This window comes from Pleurodeles waltl, chromosome 9 (assembly GCF_031143425.1).
Source record: "Pleurodeles waltl isolate 20211129_DDA chromosome 9, aPleWal1.hap1.20221129, whole genome shotgun sequence".
NCBI classification, from domain to species: Eukaryota; Metazoa; Chordata; class Amphibia; order Caudata; family Salamandridae; genus Pleurodeles; species Pleurodeles waltl.
In genome coordinates, this window is record NC_090448.1 from 1,141,563,073 (window position 1) to 1,141,581,608 (window position 18,536).

General features: G+C 46.0%; 1 protein-coding gene across 1 annotated transcript in view; it reads right to left on the reverse strand.

Annotated features, from left to right (window-relative positions):
- Window positions 1-507: 507 nt before the first annotated feature.
- The window catches only part of PSEN1 (presenilin 1), a 159,687-nt gene continuing 141,658 nt past the window's right edge, over window positions 508-18,536 (reverse strand). The window contains exons 10-11 of the mRNA XM_069208931.1: window positions 2,962-3,080; window positions 508-2,396 (exon numbers count right to left, since the gene is read on the reverse strand). Of these exons, the coding sequence (XP_069065032.1) occupies window positions 2,241-2,396; window positions 2,962-3,080 (275 nt within the window). The 3' untranslated portion in view covers window positions 508-2,240. The remainder of the gene's footprint in view (window positions 2,397-2,961; window positions 3,081-18,536) is intronic.

The following is an 18,536-nucleotide window of genomic DNA, read 5'->3' on the forward strand; positions in this document are numbered from 1 at the left end:
CAATCAGCTTCGGAAGGACTTGAAGGACTGGGGGTCTGTACTAAAGAATCCCATGCATGGAGAAGGTAGGGCATAGTGATGGAGAAAACACAAGGCTCTCACAGTTTGGAATAGTGGACGGCGAAGAGAAGAAATTGAACAGGTCCCTGTAAATAACTGCGATCCATCCACCAGTTTTTCCCTGTCTATCAAGCCTTAATATGCGATAACCAGAGGGGAAGGCCTGCACGCTTCAGCATTGGTTTTGAAGAAATAATTGATTTAGCTATATTTTGTCAATAAAACCCAGCATCATCATTACAAGGCAAAAAAGCTTTGCGGAAGAGATTTTGTTTAGAAGAAAAAATTGTAGACCACCAACTCACGCAACATAATGCGCATCACAATTTTTTGACTATTAACTTGCACTTCTTACAAAGTGGGATTCCTAACGTTCAACATGAAAGCATTTTGAGCCAGCACCCTTTCCAACCACAAACTGCAAAATGAAAAAGAAAAAAGCATATATTGGTAAACACAGAGGTCCTTGTGCGAAACCCCTCAGTTTATTTAATCTCACTACATGAAAACCAAGATTTTATTTTATTACAGGCACAGTTACACTTTCAGTCAAGGTCCCCTCTCAGCCCTCCCTCAAAAACAAGAACACAAGTACAAAAAAAGTACAAAACCCATTTCAAATGAAAATCCACACAAATAATAGAAAAAACCAAATACTGAAAAGTGTTTTTTCTATGCTGTTTGAGTCTAAGACATGAAATAAACCCTCTGCAGGTGCAATCCGGGTGACTAATGGTCCTAACTCTATGTGTTAAAGTGCTGTTGTAGAATGCTTATGGGTGTCATCGAGCCTATGCCACAGGAGTATAATGCAGGTCTGTGACAACGTGAATTTCAACCTCTCATGCCGAAGCCCCAAATAAACAATGAACTTGAGAAAATCGCTAAAGACCGCAAATGCATATGAAGCCACTTCACTGCCCAGTGCTACGAGTTAAAGGTGGTTCAACTCTGGAGCATAGGAAGTCCACATAGTATGCAGACGCTTACACGACTGAATTCTCTTTCAGCGCTGGGTGGTTTCACCTTTATGGACACACCATGGTTTGCGTGTAACAAGCAATGAATGTCCAGGGTTCAACTTTCTCTCGACTTCCTGTTCGAACATTGTGGTTTACACATTTTTCCAAAACTTGGGATTTCACTCACAAATCACAGCCTCCTTGTACAAATGCCAAAAGGCATTAGACCACTGAGAGTCTGTAGACTGATCTACGTGAAGAAACGGTGGTGAAGTTCTTAGCACCAATGGTTATCATATTTTCACACATCCAATTTACAGAGGAAACATCTGTTCTACGAGTTACAAAAAAACTACTTTACAGTTATGGGTGGACATTTTCTAACAAATACTGTAATTGTGTGTGTCTTGGTGAGGTCGAGGGTTTTTAATCCTAATAGACAATAATACACATTTTGCATTTACATAAATTTTTAATGATGTGTAGATCTCATGCTTGTGAAAACTGAAGAACTGTGAGCACAGAACTCTGAAGACATCCATGTATCCAGGGATAATTTACCCTGGAGGCAAAGGTACAGCACGCATCCACTCACCCCTTAATATGAATGACTAACCCTGCTCATTAAAGGCTTTATTTTGATGGCAAACCATATATCACATGCCACGCACACTCAATCCTTGGCTTCTAGGGAGTGCAAAATGTGATGATGTTTTCAGTAAAGACAAAAACTGGCCAAAAGGATTTACACTGACACCATCAACTTATTTCACACAGGCCACTGAAAAGAAATTGCAATTTGGTACCTACTAATGTAGGATACCAAATAGACCGGCAATCTGCAAGTGTACACCTCATAATCCCTTTTCAAAAAAGTTACCAGTTCGCTAATGAAAACATTTTGTACCCTGAAGGCTATTATTGCACTTCGTGCCATGTAAAAAGCCCAATTTCCTTTAAAAACAAAGGCTTGGCTAGAGTAGTGATTATTGTTAGTGCATGATGTCCTTGCAGTCACAGATGGGCATGCACGATTCCAGTCTTGATATTTAAACAGGTGTTCACGACAAATATTACTGCCATGAACACAACAGAAGAGCTGTTTTAAGCTTCAGGCTGACCATCTGTTTAATTTCTTGAGGACATCCTCTGTTCTTCCAGTTTAAGAGAATTTTCCAGAAGACAAAAATAATGGGGAAATGTTCCCTTTCTACGAAGCTAGATATAAAACTGGTGAAAGGCTAGTTGGTCCATAAAGGGCTGCACCAAGTTGTCCGTCGCAAAGTAGAACACAAGCCCAAAGGTGATTGAGATCGGGAGAGCTGGCAGTGCCTTTTTAAAAATGGCAAGCAGCAGAAGAGTAAGGCACAGGCCCTGCAAAGAAAAAAAGAAACATGTGTTGGATGGAACGTCATACATGATGCACAACATGTGAATCTGGAGTAGGTGTAATGTGCAAATGCCCCTTCTGCTTCAAAGGGTACGAAGGCAAGGGCAGGCACCATCCACAGTCTGCTCATTCCCCTTACTGCTACTCCTCTAGGAATGCTACTTTGTCTCTCTAAAAAATTATCTTACTGATGTTCTCTCCAAACCTCCTTTCCCTCTGGTCACTAGAAGGGGTTACTGTAAACGCAGTAGGTCCGAGAGGGTCGGATCCAAGACAGATTATCAGGATGTCCACATGAGAAATTTACCAACAATCTATTTAAATGTAAATAAGCTACTTAGTGGTCAATCCCGAAAAGATGAGGAGGATACAGGCCTCTGGGATCTACGCTGGATATACCTGATCTAGATGTGCAGCGAAAACAGCATGTACAAGAACATTTAAAGATGGCGAAACACACCCAAGCCCTGCTTCTCACTTATCTTCTATCTGATGTTCCCTCCACTGATGACACATTTTGTAAATTCCGCATCATTAAATTATACTCACTATCAATATGGCAACAAAGCATGCCAGGGTGGTGTTCCAGTCCCCACTGGCTGTGGCTGAGGCTTTTCCAACAAGTACACTGTAAAAAATGAAGTCTCCAAGACCTAGCTTCACTCCCCCTGTGAGAGGAAAAAAGAGAGTTAAATGAAGTCTTGCAGCTCTTTAAGAAAGGTGGCTGTAGGTCCGTGGCACCCACCACCAGGAGTAAACTGTTAGGCATTATCCAGCAAGGTAAGATCGAGAAATTTTGAAATGTTAACACATTGTTACAACAGGAAGCTGCAGAAGGTACACACTTGTGTTAAGATATTGCAAAAAAACACTTTTTTTAAACCACTTTCCATCTCCGGGAATAAAATCAATTGTGTAAACATACAATGTTTCACTCAGCAGAAAACACGTCTATATGTAGGTGTTAGAAATGGGGTCTCTAGTGGACGGTCGGTTTGCACCCTGTCCAAGTAGGGACCCTCATTCAAGTCAGGATAAGGGAGATCCCCGCTTAGATAAACCCTGCTCACCCCCTTGGTAGCTTGGCACGAGCAGTCAGGCTTATCTCAGAAGCAATGTGTAAAGCATTTGCACATAACACACAGTAACAAGTGAAAACACTACAAAAGGATACCACACCAGTTTTAGAAAATTAGCCAATATTTATCTATATAAAACAAGACCAAATACGATAAAAATCCAACATACAGTAAGAAAAATATAAATTCTGCAAGATTTACTCAAAACTACAGTTCCTTGAAGTTGTTAGCTCCACCTGGGGCTATCACGGCATTGTGATCAACAAAACCAACAGTTCAGGCCGGCTGCGGCATTGCAGGCCAGCTATGGTGTCGGGAAGACCCGCAAAAAGTACCTTGGATTTGCAGGGTGTCGTGATCCTCGCGGTGAGCTCTGGAGAGCGGCGTCACTGATGTCGCAGTGTCGGTTAAGGAGTCGGTGCAGGAGACGTCGGGCCCTTGAGGTCACACGCGTTGCATATCGAACTCCAGGCTGATGAAGTCAGGTGTGCTAGCGTGGATGGCGTCAGGGCTGCGGTGCAAAGCGGGACAATGCAACGTCTGGTGCCCACAGGTCACGGTGCAGGCAGCGGCTCGGTGACTCTGTCCAGCGGTGTCGGTGAGACCAGGGCTGCCTTGTGAAGTGTGGCGGTGCGACGTGCGGTATCCACAGGTCACAGTACAGGCAGCGTCGTCGTCGTTGCTGAAGCGATGTCGTCGGTAGGCCCAAGCCAGCGGTGCGGGACGGGAGGATGCTTCGTGACCCTCACGAGCGGTGTCCACAGGCCACGGTGCAGGCAGGATGCCTGGTGAGGACACAGGAGTTTATGGAGCTGGAGTCAGTGGACCGGGGCTGCGGTGCGGGATAGGACGATGCTTTGTGTACCTCACGAGCGGTGTCCACAGGCCACGGTGCAGGCAGCAGCGCTATTGTCAGCAGGAGCGACGTCGTAGGGGATGCCCAGGCTGCGGTTTGAGCAGGCGATGCCGGAGTGAGGGGGCCCACAGGTCGCTGTGTGAGCAGCGGCTCGGTGAAGTCGTCCGATGACGGCATCAGTGAGACCAGGGTCACAGTGCGAAGCGGGGCAATGCCACTCCGTGTGGCGTCGGCAGGTCACGGTGCAGGCCAGCGGTGTCATTGGCAGCGTCGCAGTGGTTTCTCCTCTTGAACAGCACAAAACACACAGTTCCCAGTGCTGCAGGTCGAGGAAACTGAAGTCTTTGGTGTCCCTGAGACTTCCAACAGGAGGCAAGCTCTACTCCAAGCCCTTGGAGACTTTTCTCACACAGCAAAGTTCACCCTTTGCACTCTTTTCAGGCAGAAGCAGCAACTGCAGACCAGTCCATCAAAGCAACACAGCAAAGGGACAATACTCCTCCTTCAGGTCTTCTCCTAGGCAGAGGTTCCTCTTGATTCCAGAAAGATTCTAAAAGTCTGGGGTTTTGGGACTTCTTCTTATACCCAGATCTGCCTTTGAAGTTGGCAAACTTCAAAACAAAGTCTCAAGTGTTTGCAAGATCCTTCCTTGTCCAGGCCAGGCCCCAGACACTCAACAGGGGGTCGGAGATGGCATTGTGTGAGGGCAGGCACAGTCCTTTCAGGTGTGAGTGACCACTCCTCCCCTCCAGCACAGATGGCTAATCAAGATATGCAGGCTACACCTCAGCCCCCTTTGTGTCACTGTCTAGAGGAGAGGTGTGAACAGCCAAACTGTCAAACTGACCTAGAGAGACAATCCACAAACAGGCAGAGTCATAGAATGGTATAAGCAAGAAAATGCCTACTTTCTAACAGTGGTATTTTCAAACAGACAATTTAAAAAACAACTTCACTAAAAGATGTATTTTTAAATTATGAGTTCAGAGACCCTAAACTCCACATTTGTATCTGCTATCAAAGGGAATCTGCGCTTTAAGGATATTTACAGGCAGCCCCCATGTTAACCTGTGAGAGAGATAGGCCTTGCACAGAGACACACGAATTTGGCAGTATTTCACTGTTAGGACATATAAAACACACTAGTATATGTCCTACCTTAAACATACACAGCACCCTGCCCATGGGGCTATCTAGGGCCTAACGTAGGGGTGCCTTACATGTAGTAAAAGGGAAGGTTGAGGCCTGGCAAGTGGGTACACTTGCCAAGTCGAATTGGCAGTTTAAAACTGCACACACAGACACTGCAGTGGCAGGTCTGAGCCATGTTTACAGGGCTACTAATGTGGGTGGCATAACCAGTGCTGCAGGCCCACTAGTAGCATTTGATTTACAGACCCTGGGCACCTCTAGTGCACTTTACTAGTAAATCAAATATGCCAATCATGGATAACCCAATCAACAGTACAATTTCCATAGGGAGCACTTGCACTTAGCACCGATTAGCAGTGGTAAAATGCGCGGAGACCATAAACCAGCAAAGACAGACCTAAAAAAAGAAAATAGGAGGAAGAAGGCAAAATGTTTGGGGATAGCCCTGCAAAAAAGGCAATTTACAACTGTAGGCATCTCTTACAGAAAAAGGTGCAGCCCGTTTAGTATGAGCATCCTATTCAGGTTTTAACAAGTGCTTCCAGTTTCGAACTCACTTTGTGATAACACTGCAAGGGTGCAGGAAGAACTCCTTTCCCTTAAAAATAAGCATTGGCAAAAGGTTTGGGCTTTTTTAGCTGAATATGTTCTTTCTTGTAATGGCCGGCAGTCAATTGAAGGAAAGGTTGCCACCACACCATTGTTGGTGAATCTGGTGAGCAACAAAGAAACAAAGTTAAAAGTTTGTCCCTCACAAAGGACCAGGTGGGATGGGAGCCGGACAGGGTACAGTCAAACACTAAGTAAGGTTAGAGACGGTGGCCAAAGAGATGGTGGTGAGATGGGCAGGTAATGCTTTTCTGCAACATCAGTCTTTAAATCTATGAAAGTATAGAACTGGCTTAGGGGAGTGATGGCAGGTGGACAGTTGCCAGGGGACACAGTGGACGCTTCCCCATCCACGCATTGCAATGGAAGGATTGGCTATCTAGTGTTCAACGTCATGTACAACACCTTCAATGCCACCTTTTTCATAGGCAGTCCTTGCATTAATGAGGTGGTGTTTCAGAAATCTCAGCATGCACAGTGAAAATAAAGCATAGAAAGCAGCAGTGAAAACCAAAGTGCCAACCTATGGAGACATATCAAAGACCCCGTGACTAAACAGCTCGCTCTAACATAAAGAGGTGGCCCTTTTATGAATGGAATACACCTACCTGCCCATCCCACTGATCTAAGAAGCACTCTACTGCATTGACAGGATGACTACAGACTATGGATTCCTTCTAGTCATCTTACTGTGTATGGGGAAGCTGCATACTGAACCTGCAACTAGGTGACTAGTGGCTAACGGAGCGGGAGAGTACCAAACAGTCTCTGAAAACCCCTGCTTTGAAATGCGTGCCCACAGCATCCCCCAGAGCTACCAGTACTGCTCTCCACAGGTGTCTGCAAGAGATGTTACCTGGCACTAAAGAGGTCTGTGTACCAGGGCTAAAAAACAGCAGTGCTGGAAATTTAAAAACAAATATGCAGAAACTGTGTTTTGGGTGTCATGGGGGGGCTGGGGGAGGAGGAGGGCTACTAATTTACTAAGAGGAAAATATCACAAACATTTTTGGCTTTGATTCGTCATGTGACTGCACATGTGTGTGTTTTGTTCAACTACACAGCTTGATTTCAAATCATAGGTCGAAGACAATAAAACACATGAAGAGTGTGGTAAGGTTAAACATTTTAATAAAGGTTCACGGAACATTTCACACTGTCAGTGCACTGTTAGAGGCAGCCACGGATCACGTGTAGTATTTGGCTTTAAAGGAGCTGATCAAATGACCCGGGTCCTTCCAGTAATTTTACATTCTTGGCTTCCACGCATTCTGCTCACTTACCACTAAATCAACACCAACCACTGGAGGGACAGAAGGAGATGAGAAAAAGAAAGTGGGCAGGTAAGACAAAACTGGCAAATTACATAAAAACAGATGAAGAAGGAGATTTTAAGGGTTTTATTTCTCTTCTTAGTTTCTTCCCCCTCTCGTTTTCTACCCCCTGCCCAAACTGAGTCAATTTTCTGTCGTTGTTTTAATATCTTTACTTTCCCTTTTTCATTTCACTGCCCTTGCATGATTCTCATTCTTTCAGTTTCTTAATCTTTGTTTCTTTTGAGGCGTGTCCTCTTTTGCCAGTTGTATCTCTCCTGTCCACTCTCCCCGCCTCATTTCTTCCTGCCTCTTCAAGTTCAGGAATATTGGTAAAGAATGCGTTTTGTTCCTTCAGTAATGATATTTCCAGTGGATACTCCATCAATCCGTAGGTTCTTAACCTCATGGAGATTAGAAATTTGAATAAAATCTCCTGTGCTTGATGACATGGCTGCAAATGGACACGGGTACCTTCCCTATTAGAGGAAGGGAAGAATAGAAATGCAGAGCTCATTTAATTTTGTTAAGCGAAAGAGAATCCTACAGTGCCTCCTTCTGCTGGAGTAATATGCGCGGTAAAGGTTTGGTGAGGAGGTACGCCTGTATCTGAGTCACCTCCAGAAAACAGATGTGCATAGTACATTGCAAAGTCCTCAATGATTTCACCCTGTGTAGTCACTATTTTTGCATCAGTTATGTGCATGGCAGAAATAGGTGGCCTGGGCTTTTCAAAGGACTAGAGCCTGACCTATCTCCACCAGCATGCTGACTAGCTTTGCCATCTTTGCAATCAGTGCACCTAATTAGCTCCATTAATGTGGCATTCTCAGCCGAATGATCAGTCCTGGATCACATTTTTCTGTTGTAGTGTCTAAAGCTTGAGCATGTTTTGGATCCCACGTGTAGTTCTGATACAAATTCCCCTTAATGCTACCTTGATTGAGCCCCATTTAAGGGGTGTTGCCAGGTCTCGTTTTCCTTAAAATATTGTTTGTTTTCTCTCACCACGTTTAAGAATGCATCCTGTAGGGCCATGCTTTTTTAATGGCATGTAGGTATAGCAGGAATGTGTCCATCCCACGTTTCAGTCTCATTAGTAATGTGTTGTGATCAGATTTAGTGTCCACCAGGTATTGTGAGTTTATTACTAACTATCCTCCTCTTGCTGCGCATAAGAATGTGTCCAGCCGACTGTGTATCTGTAGACATCCAGGAGAATCCATGGCTGAAACCTGGTGAATTTGTGTGCAGCAACTTGCTTCTGGAGGCCCTGCAGAGTGTGTGTGAATCTTCTCCATAGTTTTGTGTTCAGGCTGCAACAGGATTGGGGTGAATGACTAAGAACTGTGCTTGATTAGAAAACCAACTCGCCCTCTAATGTGCCATCTAACGTGACTTCATCCATTGGTTGTGTTTTTACTCTAAAGGGAATCCAGGGTGCTATTTTTGGCGCACCTCTGGCATACATCAAGTAAGCAGTGCATCATCACTTAGACTTCCTTTACAGTTCTGCTACTTCTTCATTGGTTAGATAAATCTCTTTGAAGGAACACTACGTGTTCTTACCCGTTTCAAGTTGGCATGGATTATGTATCATTTGGCGAGGGCGGCCATGCCTCGCACATTATACGTAATACACTTCTATCTAGTCAGTGAAACCATAGGTAGGGTAAGCTACAAGGTGAGACTGGCGTAGCTTTGCCAAGGGCCCCTGGTGCGTGGGCGGCACAAGCAAGGCCCTGTAGATGTGGGCCTAACTTTATCCTTTGATCTTTGGTGTTTTAGCCTTGCCAATGTTGTCTATTCTGGTTTTGCTGGTGTCCAAGCTCCAGACCCCCCCCAAAAATACATTTTTCCAGTTCCTCAGCCCACGTCAGAGCAATTGTTCAAACTCAGTCAATACAGTATTTCAAGACGGCTGTCCCCCCTGCCCATCATTCCCATTGTAGGATTGTACATACATATGAGCCGCTATTCCTGATGTCTACTTCGTTCATCTCAGCTTCATTCAGTGTCTCTTTGTGGCATTCATACAATGCCATCAGTCATCATGGGGTTGACCTTTGGGCTAAGGCTGGGTCTTTGATGGGGTCCACAGTGACAGACTTGGCATCCACGCCTTGGGTTTCTAGTTCGCTGCTCTATGTTACTGCCTGAGGGTTACACCGTTGCATGACATCTGCCACCAGTCGTGCTCTTTCCGCCACTACTTCTTCTATCTAGGGATCTCCAAGACAACAGCATATTTTGCGCCTCTTGGCAGAAGACCAGTTGAGGTCTACATTTTGCTGGTTGCCCTATTGGGACCCCCTTAGTTTCCAGCCAATCTTAAGCCTCTAATGAGTCTGCAATGACATGCTCAGCTGTGCTGGATGTATCAGTGCATTTCTTTGTTTTATCTGGGACAACTGGTTTCTTAATATCCATGATGAAATTACTTTTGCTGAACTGTAGTGTTATAGTTAAGGAAGGCCCAGAGACTGATAATGTCTCTCTCTTACACTCACTTTCTTTTGTTCCACTAGCCTGTTTCTCAGCGTGTTTTGTGGAGACTCCGGGCACTGTCCAGTAAATTTGCCTCCCCCCCCCGATTGTACTCATGCTACTGGCCTTTCAGCAAAGGGAGCTTTAAAGGGCAGCCGTCTTCATCTCTTTCTATCAGTTTCCCTTGGAGAAGAGAGGGTCTAATTCAGCCACATTGGCCCCTTCTCAGGTGGCATTCCAGATACCTTCAGCTCCCAGGTTGCTTTCTCTGCTTGGTTTAGTAGCCAGTCCTAACGCCCTACGTGGTAGATATCACTGGTGGCTGGGGCATCCTGCTTCTTTTCACCTCGCGATGTAGCCCATTCAGGTCCTGCATGCTTGCAAGGGTGCACATCAATTCCCTGTGAGGAGGCAGCAGGTTTAGAGTCTTCCAGATGCAGTGCCGGCGGGTGCTGCGTTTCAGGCTCCTGCACTCCGGTCTGCCTCAGACTCCTGTCGTTCCAGGGGGTTGGGGCACATCCCCCCCCCCCCCCCCCATGCTGCGCTCACGGTTTCACAGAGCCCCTTGCTCAAGAGCCAGCACCTACAGGCATGCCTACCTTTCTTCATGAACGCCAGGGTGACCTCAGCTGCTCATCCCATTGGTATTCCGGTGCTCCATCATTCATGGTTGGACGCTATCTTTTCCTTCTGCAGGTTGCTTCGCGACCATGTCAATAACTTCCTCAGCAATGGGACTCTATAGGTTTGTTTGGTTTGCACGTCAGTGGCTGGGGAGACCGTGGCTCAAACATCTGGTTCCATCTTCGGCTCAGCCATGACCCACAGGATGCAACAGACTTATACTTCTCTGTTACACTTAAACATAACACATGTCAGGCAACAGGAGTGCTGTTTACATCTAGGGATCTGTGATTATGTTATGCTGTAATTAGTGCTCTAATGCAAAGTCATTAATCAATGACATTTTAAAACAAAGTAAAGACTAGAGTAGCTGGTACGTTTAATGACATTTTTTACTGAGGAAGTCAAATGTTCTGCATGTTTTTTTAGGCCCACCCTACCACCAGTACATCTGTCTGGTTGCGAAAGGTATATTGTGGGCTTACAGAGAACACAGATGCTTGTAGCCTGCCCATTGCTCACCATCAGTTGGTGCCTGCTTCTAGTTCAATAGCTTGCCTTGCCCTTCTTGTGTCTGCCCTCACCCCTGGAGCATAGCCAACTTCCCCTGCTCACTTTTAAGTAAGTATTTTTCTTTTGCCATAAGTACTCCAAGAGAGTTTCTAAGTTTTATAGCTATCTCCCTAGTGTCCTTCACCACCTAGTCTGTGATGATCTCTACCCCATGTGCTTCTCGCCAACTCCCCCCTGTGATGGGCTCACCTTGTGTGCTTCTGACCCCACATTGCTTCCATGCCTGTGTGCTTCTCTCTCCACAACTCCATGTTGCTTTATCTTACCCATTTTCCTTTTTCCACCCCGTACACCATTCCCTTTATCTTGCTTACCCCACCTGCATTGTCTATGTTGCTTTCCTCACCCATGCCCGTTACGTCCCCCCAGCCTTGCTCCCATGTTGCTTCTGTTCCTGTGTTGTTTCCCCCACCTGTTACTAAAAGAAAAAGTTTGCATGGTATTTTTTGTTTACCAATCAAACTTGGACTGATAAATAAAAAGAAAAAAAGGACCCATGTCATTTTGAAACAACGTATGTGCAGGCGCCTTCAAAATGGCACGGGTGGCTGCGTCGGAGGGTTGGGTTTTTTTTCCAACTTTTTTTGTTTGTAGTTTTTTTTTGCCTAAAAACCACTGCTGGCAAAGCCAACAGGTCCCAAGACGGGCCCTACTGGCCTGCCAATGCTTGTTTACTTTATACATTTTATTACACATGTAAAGAAATGGCTCCCTGTTGCAGTTACCCCCCACTTTTTGCCTGATGCTGACTTGACTGAGAAGTGTGCTGGGACCCTGCTAACCAGGCCCCAGCACCAGTGTTCTTTCCCTAACCTGTACTTTTGTATCCACAATTGGCAGACCCTGGCATCCAGATAAGTCCCTTGTAACTGGTACTTCTAGTACCAAGGGCCCTGATGCCAAGGAAGGTCTCTAAGGGCTGCAGCATGTCTTATGCCACCCTGGAGACCTCTCACTCAGCACAGACACACTGCTTGCCAGCTTGTGTGTGCTAGTGAGGACAAAACGAGTAAGTCGACATGGCACTCCCCTCAGGGTGCCATGCCAGCCTCTCACTGCCTATGCAGTATGGGTAAGACACCCCTCTAGCAGGCCTTACAGCCCTAAGGCAGGGTGCACTCTACCATAGGTGAGGGTACCAGTGCATGAGCATGGTACCCCTACAGTGTCTAAACAAAACCTTAGACATTGTAAGTGCAGGGTAGCCATAAGAGTATATGGTCTGGGAGTTTGTCAAACACGAACTCCACAGCACCATAATGGCTACACTGAAAACTGGGAAGTTTGGTATCAAACTTCTCAGCACAATAAATGCACACTGATGCCAGTGTACATTTTATTGTAAAATACACCACAGAGGGCACCTTAGAGGTGCCCCCTGAAACTTAACCAACTATCTGTGTAGGCTGACTGGTTCCAGCAGCCTGCCACATTAGAGACATGTTGCTGGCCCCATGGGGAGAGTGCCTTTGTCACTCTGAGGCCAGTAACAAAGCCTGCACTGGGTGGAGATGCTAACACCTCCCCCAGGCAGGAGCTGTAACACCTGGCGGTGAGCCTCAAAGGCTCACCCCTTTGTCACAGCCCAGCAGGGCACTCCAGCTTAGTGGAGTTGCCCGCCCCCTCCGGCCACGGCCCCCACTTTTGGCGGCAAGGCTGGAGGGAACAAAGAAAGCAACAAGGAGGAGTCACTGGCCAGTCAGGACAGCCCCTAAGGTGTCCTGAGCTGAAGTGACTCTAACTTTTAGAAATCCTCCATCTTGCAGATGGAGGATTCCCCCAATAGGGTTAGGATTGTGACCCCCTCCCCTTGGGAGGAGGCACAAAGAGGGTGTACCCACCCTCAGGGCTAGTAGCCATTGGCTACTAACCCCCCAGACCTAAACACGCCCTTAAATTTAGTATTTAAGGGCTACCCTGAACCCTAGAAAATTAGATTCCTGCAAACTACAAGAAGAAGGACTGCCTAGCTGAAAACCCCTGCAGAGGAAGACCAGAAGACGACAACTGCCTTGGCTCCAGAAACTCACCGGCCTGTCTCCTGCCTTCCAAAGAACTCTGCTCCAGCGACGCCTTCCAAGGGACCAGCGACCTCTGAATCCTCTGAGGACTGCCCTGCTTCGAAAAAGACAAGAAACTCCCGAGGACAGCGGACCTGCTCCAAAAAGACTGCAACTTTGTTTCAAGGAGCAGCTTTAAAGACCCTGCAATCTCCCCGCAAGAAGCGTGAGACTTGCAACACTGCACCCAGCGACCCCGACTCGGCTGGTGGAGAACCAACACCTCAGGGAGGACCCCTGGACTACTCTCCGACTGTGAGTACCAAAACCTGTCCCCCCTGAGCCCCCACAGCGCCGCCTGCAGAGGGAATCCCGAGGCTTCCCCTGACCGCGACTCTCTGAAACCTAAGTCCCGACGCCTGGAAAAGACCCTGCACCCGCAGCCCCCAGGACCTGAAGGACCGGACTTTCACTGCAGAAGTGACCCCCAGGAGTCCCTCTCCCAAGTGGAGGTTTCTCCGAGGAAGCCCCCCCTTGCCTGCCTGCAGCGCTGAAGAGATCCGTTGATCTCTCATAGACTAACATTGAAAACCCGACGCTTGTTTCTACACTGCACCCGGCCGCCCCCGCGCTGCTGAGGGTGAAATTTCTGTGTGGGCTTGTGTCCCCCCCGGTGCCCTACAAAACCCCCCTGGTCTGCCCTCCGAAGACGCGGGTACTTACCTGCAAGCAGACCGGAACCGGGGCACCCCCTTCTCTCCATTCTAGCCTATGCGTTTTGGGCACCACTTTGAACTCTGCACCTAACCGGCCCTGAGCTGCTGGTGTGGTGACTTTGGGGTTGCTCTGAACCCCCAACGGTGGGCTACCTTGGACCAAGAACTGAACCCTGTAAGTGTCTTACTTACCTGGTAAAACTAACAAAAACTTACCTCCCCCAGGAACTGTGAAAATTGCACTAAGTGTCCACTTTTAAAGTAGCTATTTGTCAATAACTTGAAAAGTATACATGCAGTTGAAATGATTCAAAGTTCCTAATGTACTTACCTGCAATACCTTTCAAACAAGATATTACATGTTAAATTTGAACCTGTGGTTCTTAAAATAAACTAAGAAAAGATATTTTTCTATAACAAAACCTATTGGCTGGATTTGTCTCTGAGTGTGTGTACCTCATTTATTGTCTATGTGTATGTACAACAAATGCTTAACACTACTCCTTGGATAAGCCTACTGCTCGACCACACTACCACAAAATAGAGCATTAGTATTATCTATTTTTACCACTATTTTACCTCTAAGGGGAACCCTTGGACTCTGTGCATGCTATTCCTCACTTTGAAATAGCACATACAGAGCCAACTTCCTACAACACAAAAGCAAAAAAAGCGGAGGAAAATAGCTAGACAAGGTAAACATCGAAGAACAGCTAAAGTGTTATATTTTTATTCTATCGTATGTATATTGCTGACACTCATATAAGACTGGCAGATGCCACTGACTGAATTCAAATATCAGTTTCGCTAGAAGCCTTTTGCTTTGCGAATAATCTCTTTAAACACCTTTATTAATTAGTCGCCCTTGCAAACTGGATATCAAAGCATCGCCCTCTTTCTTCTTCAGCTGCCGGCTTGCTTGCTCCTTTTATATTCATAATACGCCTCTGTATTGCTCAACTTGTGGAAGCCAGAATTAAACTTTCAGAAAAGATTATATTTCCAGAGAAAGTATAGGAATAGTTCTTGTAAGAGAAAAATAGGATGGGAATACTGGTCCCATCAGATCTTAAAAAGAGACATTGGTTAAAGAAGCATTTTCATGACAAATAGGAATTGTTCTTTTAACCATGCTTGAAATGCAATGCCTTTACTTTTGGAGATCTTTGAACCAAATACAGCAATCAACAGGTGAAAGAATGGTCGCCAAATTTTGAAGGAATTCACCATATCTGTGCCCAGCGTGTGAAATGCCCTTCCATCCTTTATCTGAGCAAAGATAAAACTTTTACTACTAGGAAAACATAAAACACCTCAATTTCTAAAGCAAAAGCAACACCACGGCGTAAGTTCTGCCTATTCGTGATACAATAGAGACTTCATCAGCGCAGACTACATTATGGGGGCCCTAACCTACAATACTCTAGGTCACCACAGATAATTTGCAGTTGAAGGAATCCTTTGCTCTGTAATTAGCCTTGCAGACACAACAGCCATTGCATCCAGCTGGCTATCAATCTAAATAACTTCCAGAAGGCTTTGACTGCTAAACACGTGACTGCTCCAACTCCCCAACCAAGCTGATATTCACATGATCCAATACAGTGAGAAATATTCTGATATTTATCAGAGGAGTATTCATCCCACATACAAATCCAAGAAGAATGATGTTCTAGGTGAAGAGAGTGATGCGTGAATACTATAATGGGGACTGGTTAGTCTGGGGCCAGAGATTGTTCTTCAGGCATCAATACTTGTTTACCAACCATCTCTTATCCTCCACCCTAGATCACTCCTCTGACACGGTCACTGAAGATCTAGATCTGCACGGTAATTCGCTACTCGCATAAGGATAAAATCACTGAACATTTACATGACTATAAACTCTATTCTATTCCACCTAAAATCAACTTGTACATACTCTTAGTAATTTACATTCTCAGCCATAAACACACATTAAACAATGCAGACCCCGTTTCCTACTTGTCTTCCAAAATCACTTATCAGACAAATCTGACTGATCCACCTGCACCTTCCTACACCCGGCTATTCTGCTAGACACAAACTACTAGGTTCTCTGCATTCATTTCAACATAACTCACAGAGCTCATCATTATATTAAAACTGCCAACTTTGCATAGAATCCATTTGATCTTTTCAACCCCTAAGCTATTGAGCCCTCTTGCTTTCACATTCTCTACTTAACATCTTTTTAATCAGTCAGTCAAATCTGGTATCTTCCAGTCATGTTCTCCTGTGATGCCACCTCTATTAATAAGCCCTCTGACAGATCTTGCCACCTCAGTATCCCCGTTGTCATTCTTCTCCAAAATACTGAAAACCCTTATCTTTACTAGTTTTACCCTGTTTCCTTAGTTCCCCATCAGTATGAGTTCTATGATCTTCACGCCACAGAAACAGCCTTAGTTCAAATAGCCACTTCGCTAACCACCACCAACTATTTTCCATTACTTGATCTTGCTGCCTTTGACAATGTTGCTCATCTACCCTATTATCCTCCCCAAAGACCCTTAACATTACCTGCTCAGCCCTCAAATTGTCTTGTTTCGGCCAAACCTTCACTAGCAATCTACCAACAGCCTATTCACTTCATTACTAGTCAGAATCAGAGAAGGTTCTGTTTGGGGCCTCTACTATTCTCTATTTGTGCTTCAGGTTTTGCTGGCATCTCATTTGGCTCTTACCATTCTCTTGGAGACATCACACACATCTTCTCTTTCGCTGCCTTCTCACCCCACCTCCAGGCACACGTCAGATTGAGTAACAGCCACGTTACTGGATGGCCCTCAATACACTCATTCTAAGATCTTATACAAGATTATAAGGGCTTACACTTTCCTTCCTCCTCCACATCTGCATTTCATACTAGCTTAATGTCCACCTCTGTCAACATCTTGAGTTCCACATCTTCTGCCAGAAGCCTTGGCGTACTCTTCAGTCCCTCTATGAAGATGGAATATTTCATCACAACCACAGCTGTAAAGTGACCAGATTCTAAAACTTCGAACTACCTGCTCTTGTATGCTGTTCAACACAGTTAAGGCGCTTATCAACTCACTAATGCTTAGGAGACTGCACTTCTGCAACAGTCGACTACTGGACCTTCCACAGTATTCTTTCTCCCCACTGCACAAAGTCCTAAACTTTGCCACGGAACCATATTCAACCTTCCTAGGCATCTATCTACTTTTCACTTTTATCAGCTGGTTTTCAGCCAAGAATAGGACGCTATACAATTTCTAAACACTGTTCTATAAAGCTATTAGTGGCACACTCCCAATGTTACAGCTCTAATGTCTTCAACCACAACCTAAAATCTATTAATCAGTGTAAGGAAATGGCTCCCTGTTGCAATTACCCCCACTTTTTGCCTGATACTGATGCTGACTTGACTGAGAAGTGTGCTGGGACCCTGCTAACCAGGCCCCAGCACCAGTGTTCTTTCACTTAAAATGTACCATTGCTTCCACAATTGGCACAACCCTGGCACCCAGGTAAGTCCCTTGTAACTGGTACCCCTGGTACCAAGGGCCCCGATGCCAGGGAAGGTCTCTAAGGGCTGCAGCATGTCTTATGCCACTCTAGGGACCCCTCACTCAGCACAGACACTGCTTGCCAGCTTGTGTGTGCTGGTGGGGAGAAAATTACTAAGTCGACATGGCACTCCTCTTAGGGTGCCATGCCAACCTCACACTGCCTATGGCATAGGTAAGTCACCCCTCTAACAGGCCTTACAGCCCTAAGGCAGGGTGCACTATAACACAGGTGAGGGCATAGGTATGAGCACTATGCCCCTACAGTGTCTAAGCAAAACCTTAGACATTGTAAGTGCAGGGTAGCCATAAGAGTATATGGTCTGGGAGTCTGTCAAAAACGAACTCCACAGCTCCATAATGGCTACACTGAATACTGGGAAGTTTGGTATCAAACTTCTCAGAATAATAAACCCACACTGATGCCAGTGTTGGATTTATTAAAAAATGCACACAGAGGGCATCTTAGAGATGCCCCCTGTATTTTACCCAATTGTGCCAGCCTGCTGCTGAGAGACGAGTTTCTGACCCCATGTGGTGAGGGCCTTTGTGCTCTCTGGGGACAGAAACAAAAGCCTGCTCTGGGTGGAGGTGCTTCACACCTCCCCCCTGCAGGAACTGTAACACCTAGCAGTGAGCCTCAAAGGCTCAGGCTTTGTGTTACAATGTCCCAGGGCACTCCAGCTAGTGGAGATGCCCGCCCCCTGGACACAGCCCCCACTTTTGGCAGCAAGTCCAGGAGAGATAATGAGAAAAACAAGGAGGAGTCACTGGCCAGTCAGGACAACCCCTAAGGTGTCCTGAGCTGAGGTGACTCTGACTTTTAGAAATCCTCCATCTTGCAGATGAGGATTCCCCCAATAGGATTAGGGATGTACCCCCCTCCCCTCAGGGAGGAGGCACAAAGAGGGTGTAGCCACCCTCAGGGCTAGTAGCCATTGGCTACTCACCCCCCAGACCTAAACACACCCCTAAATTGAATATTTGGGGGCTCCCAGAACACAGCAAGATAGATTCCTGCAACCTAAGAAGAAGAGGACTGCTAAGCTGAAAAACCCTGCAGAGAAGACGGAGACACCAACTGCTTTGGCCCCAGCTCTACCGGCCTGTCTCCCCAATTCTAAAGACACTGCTCCAGCGACGCTTTCCACAGGGACCAGC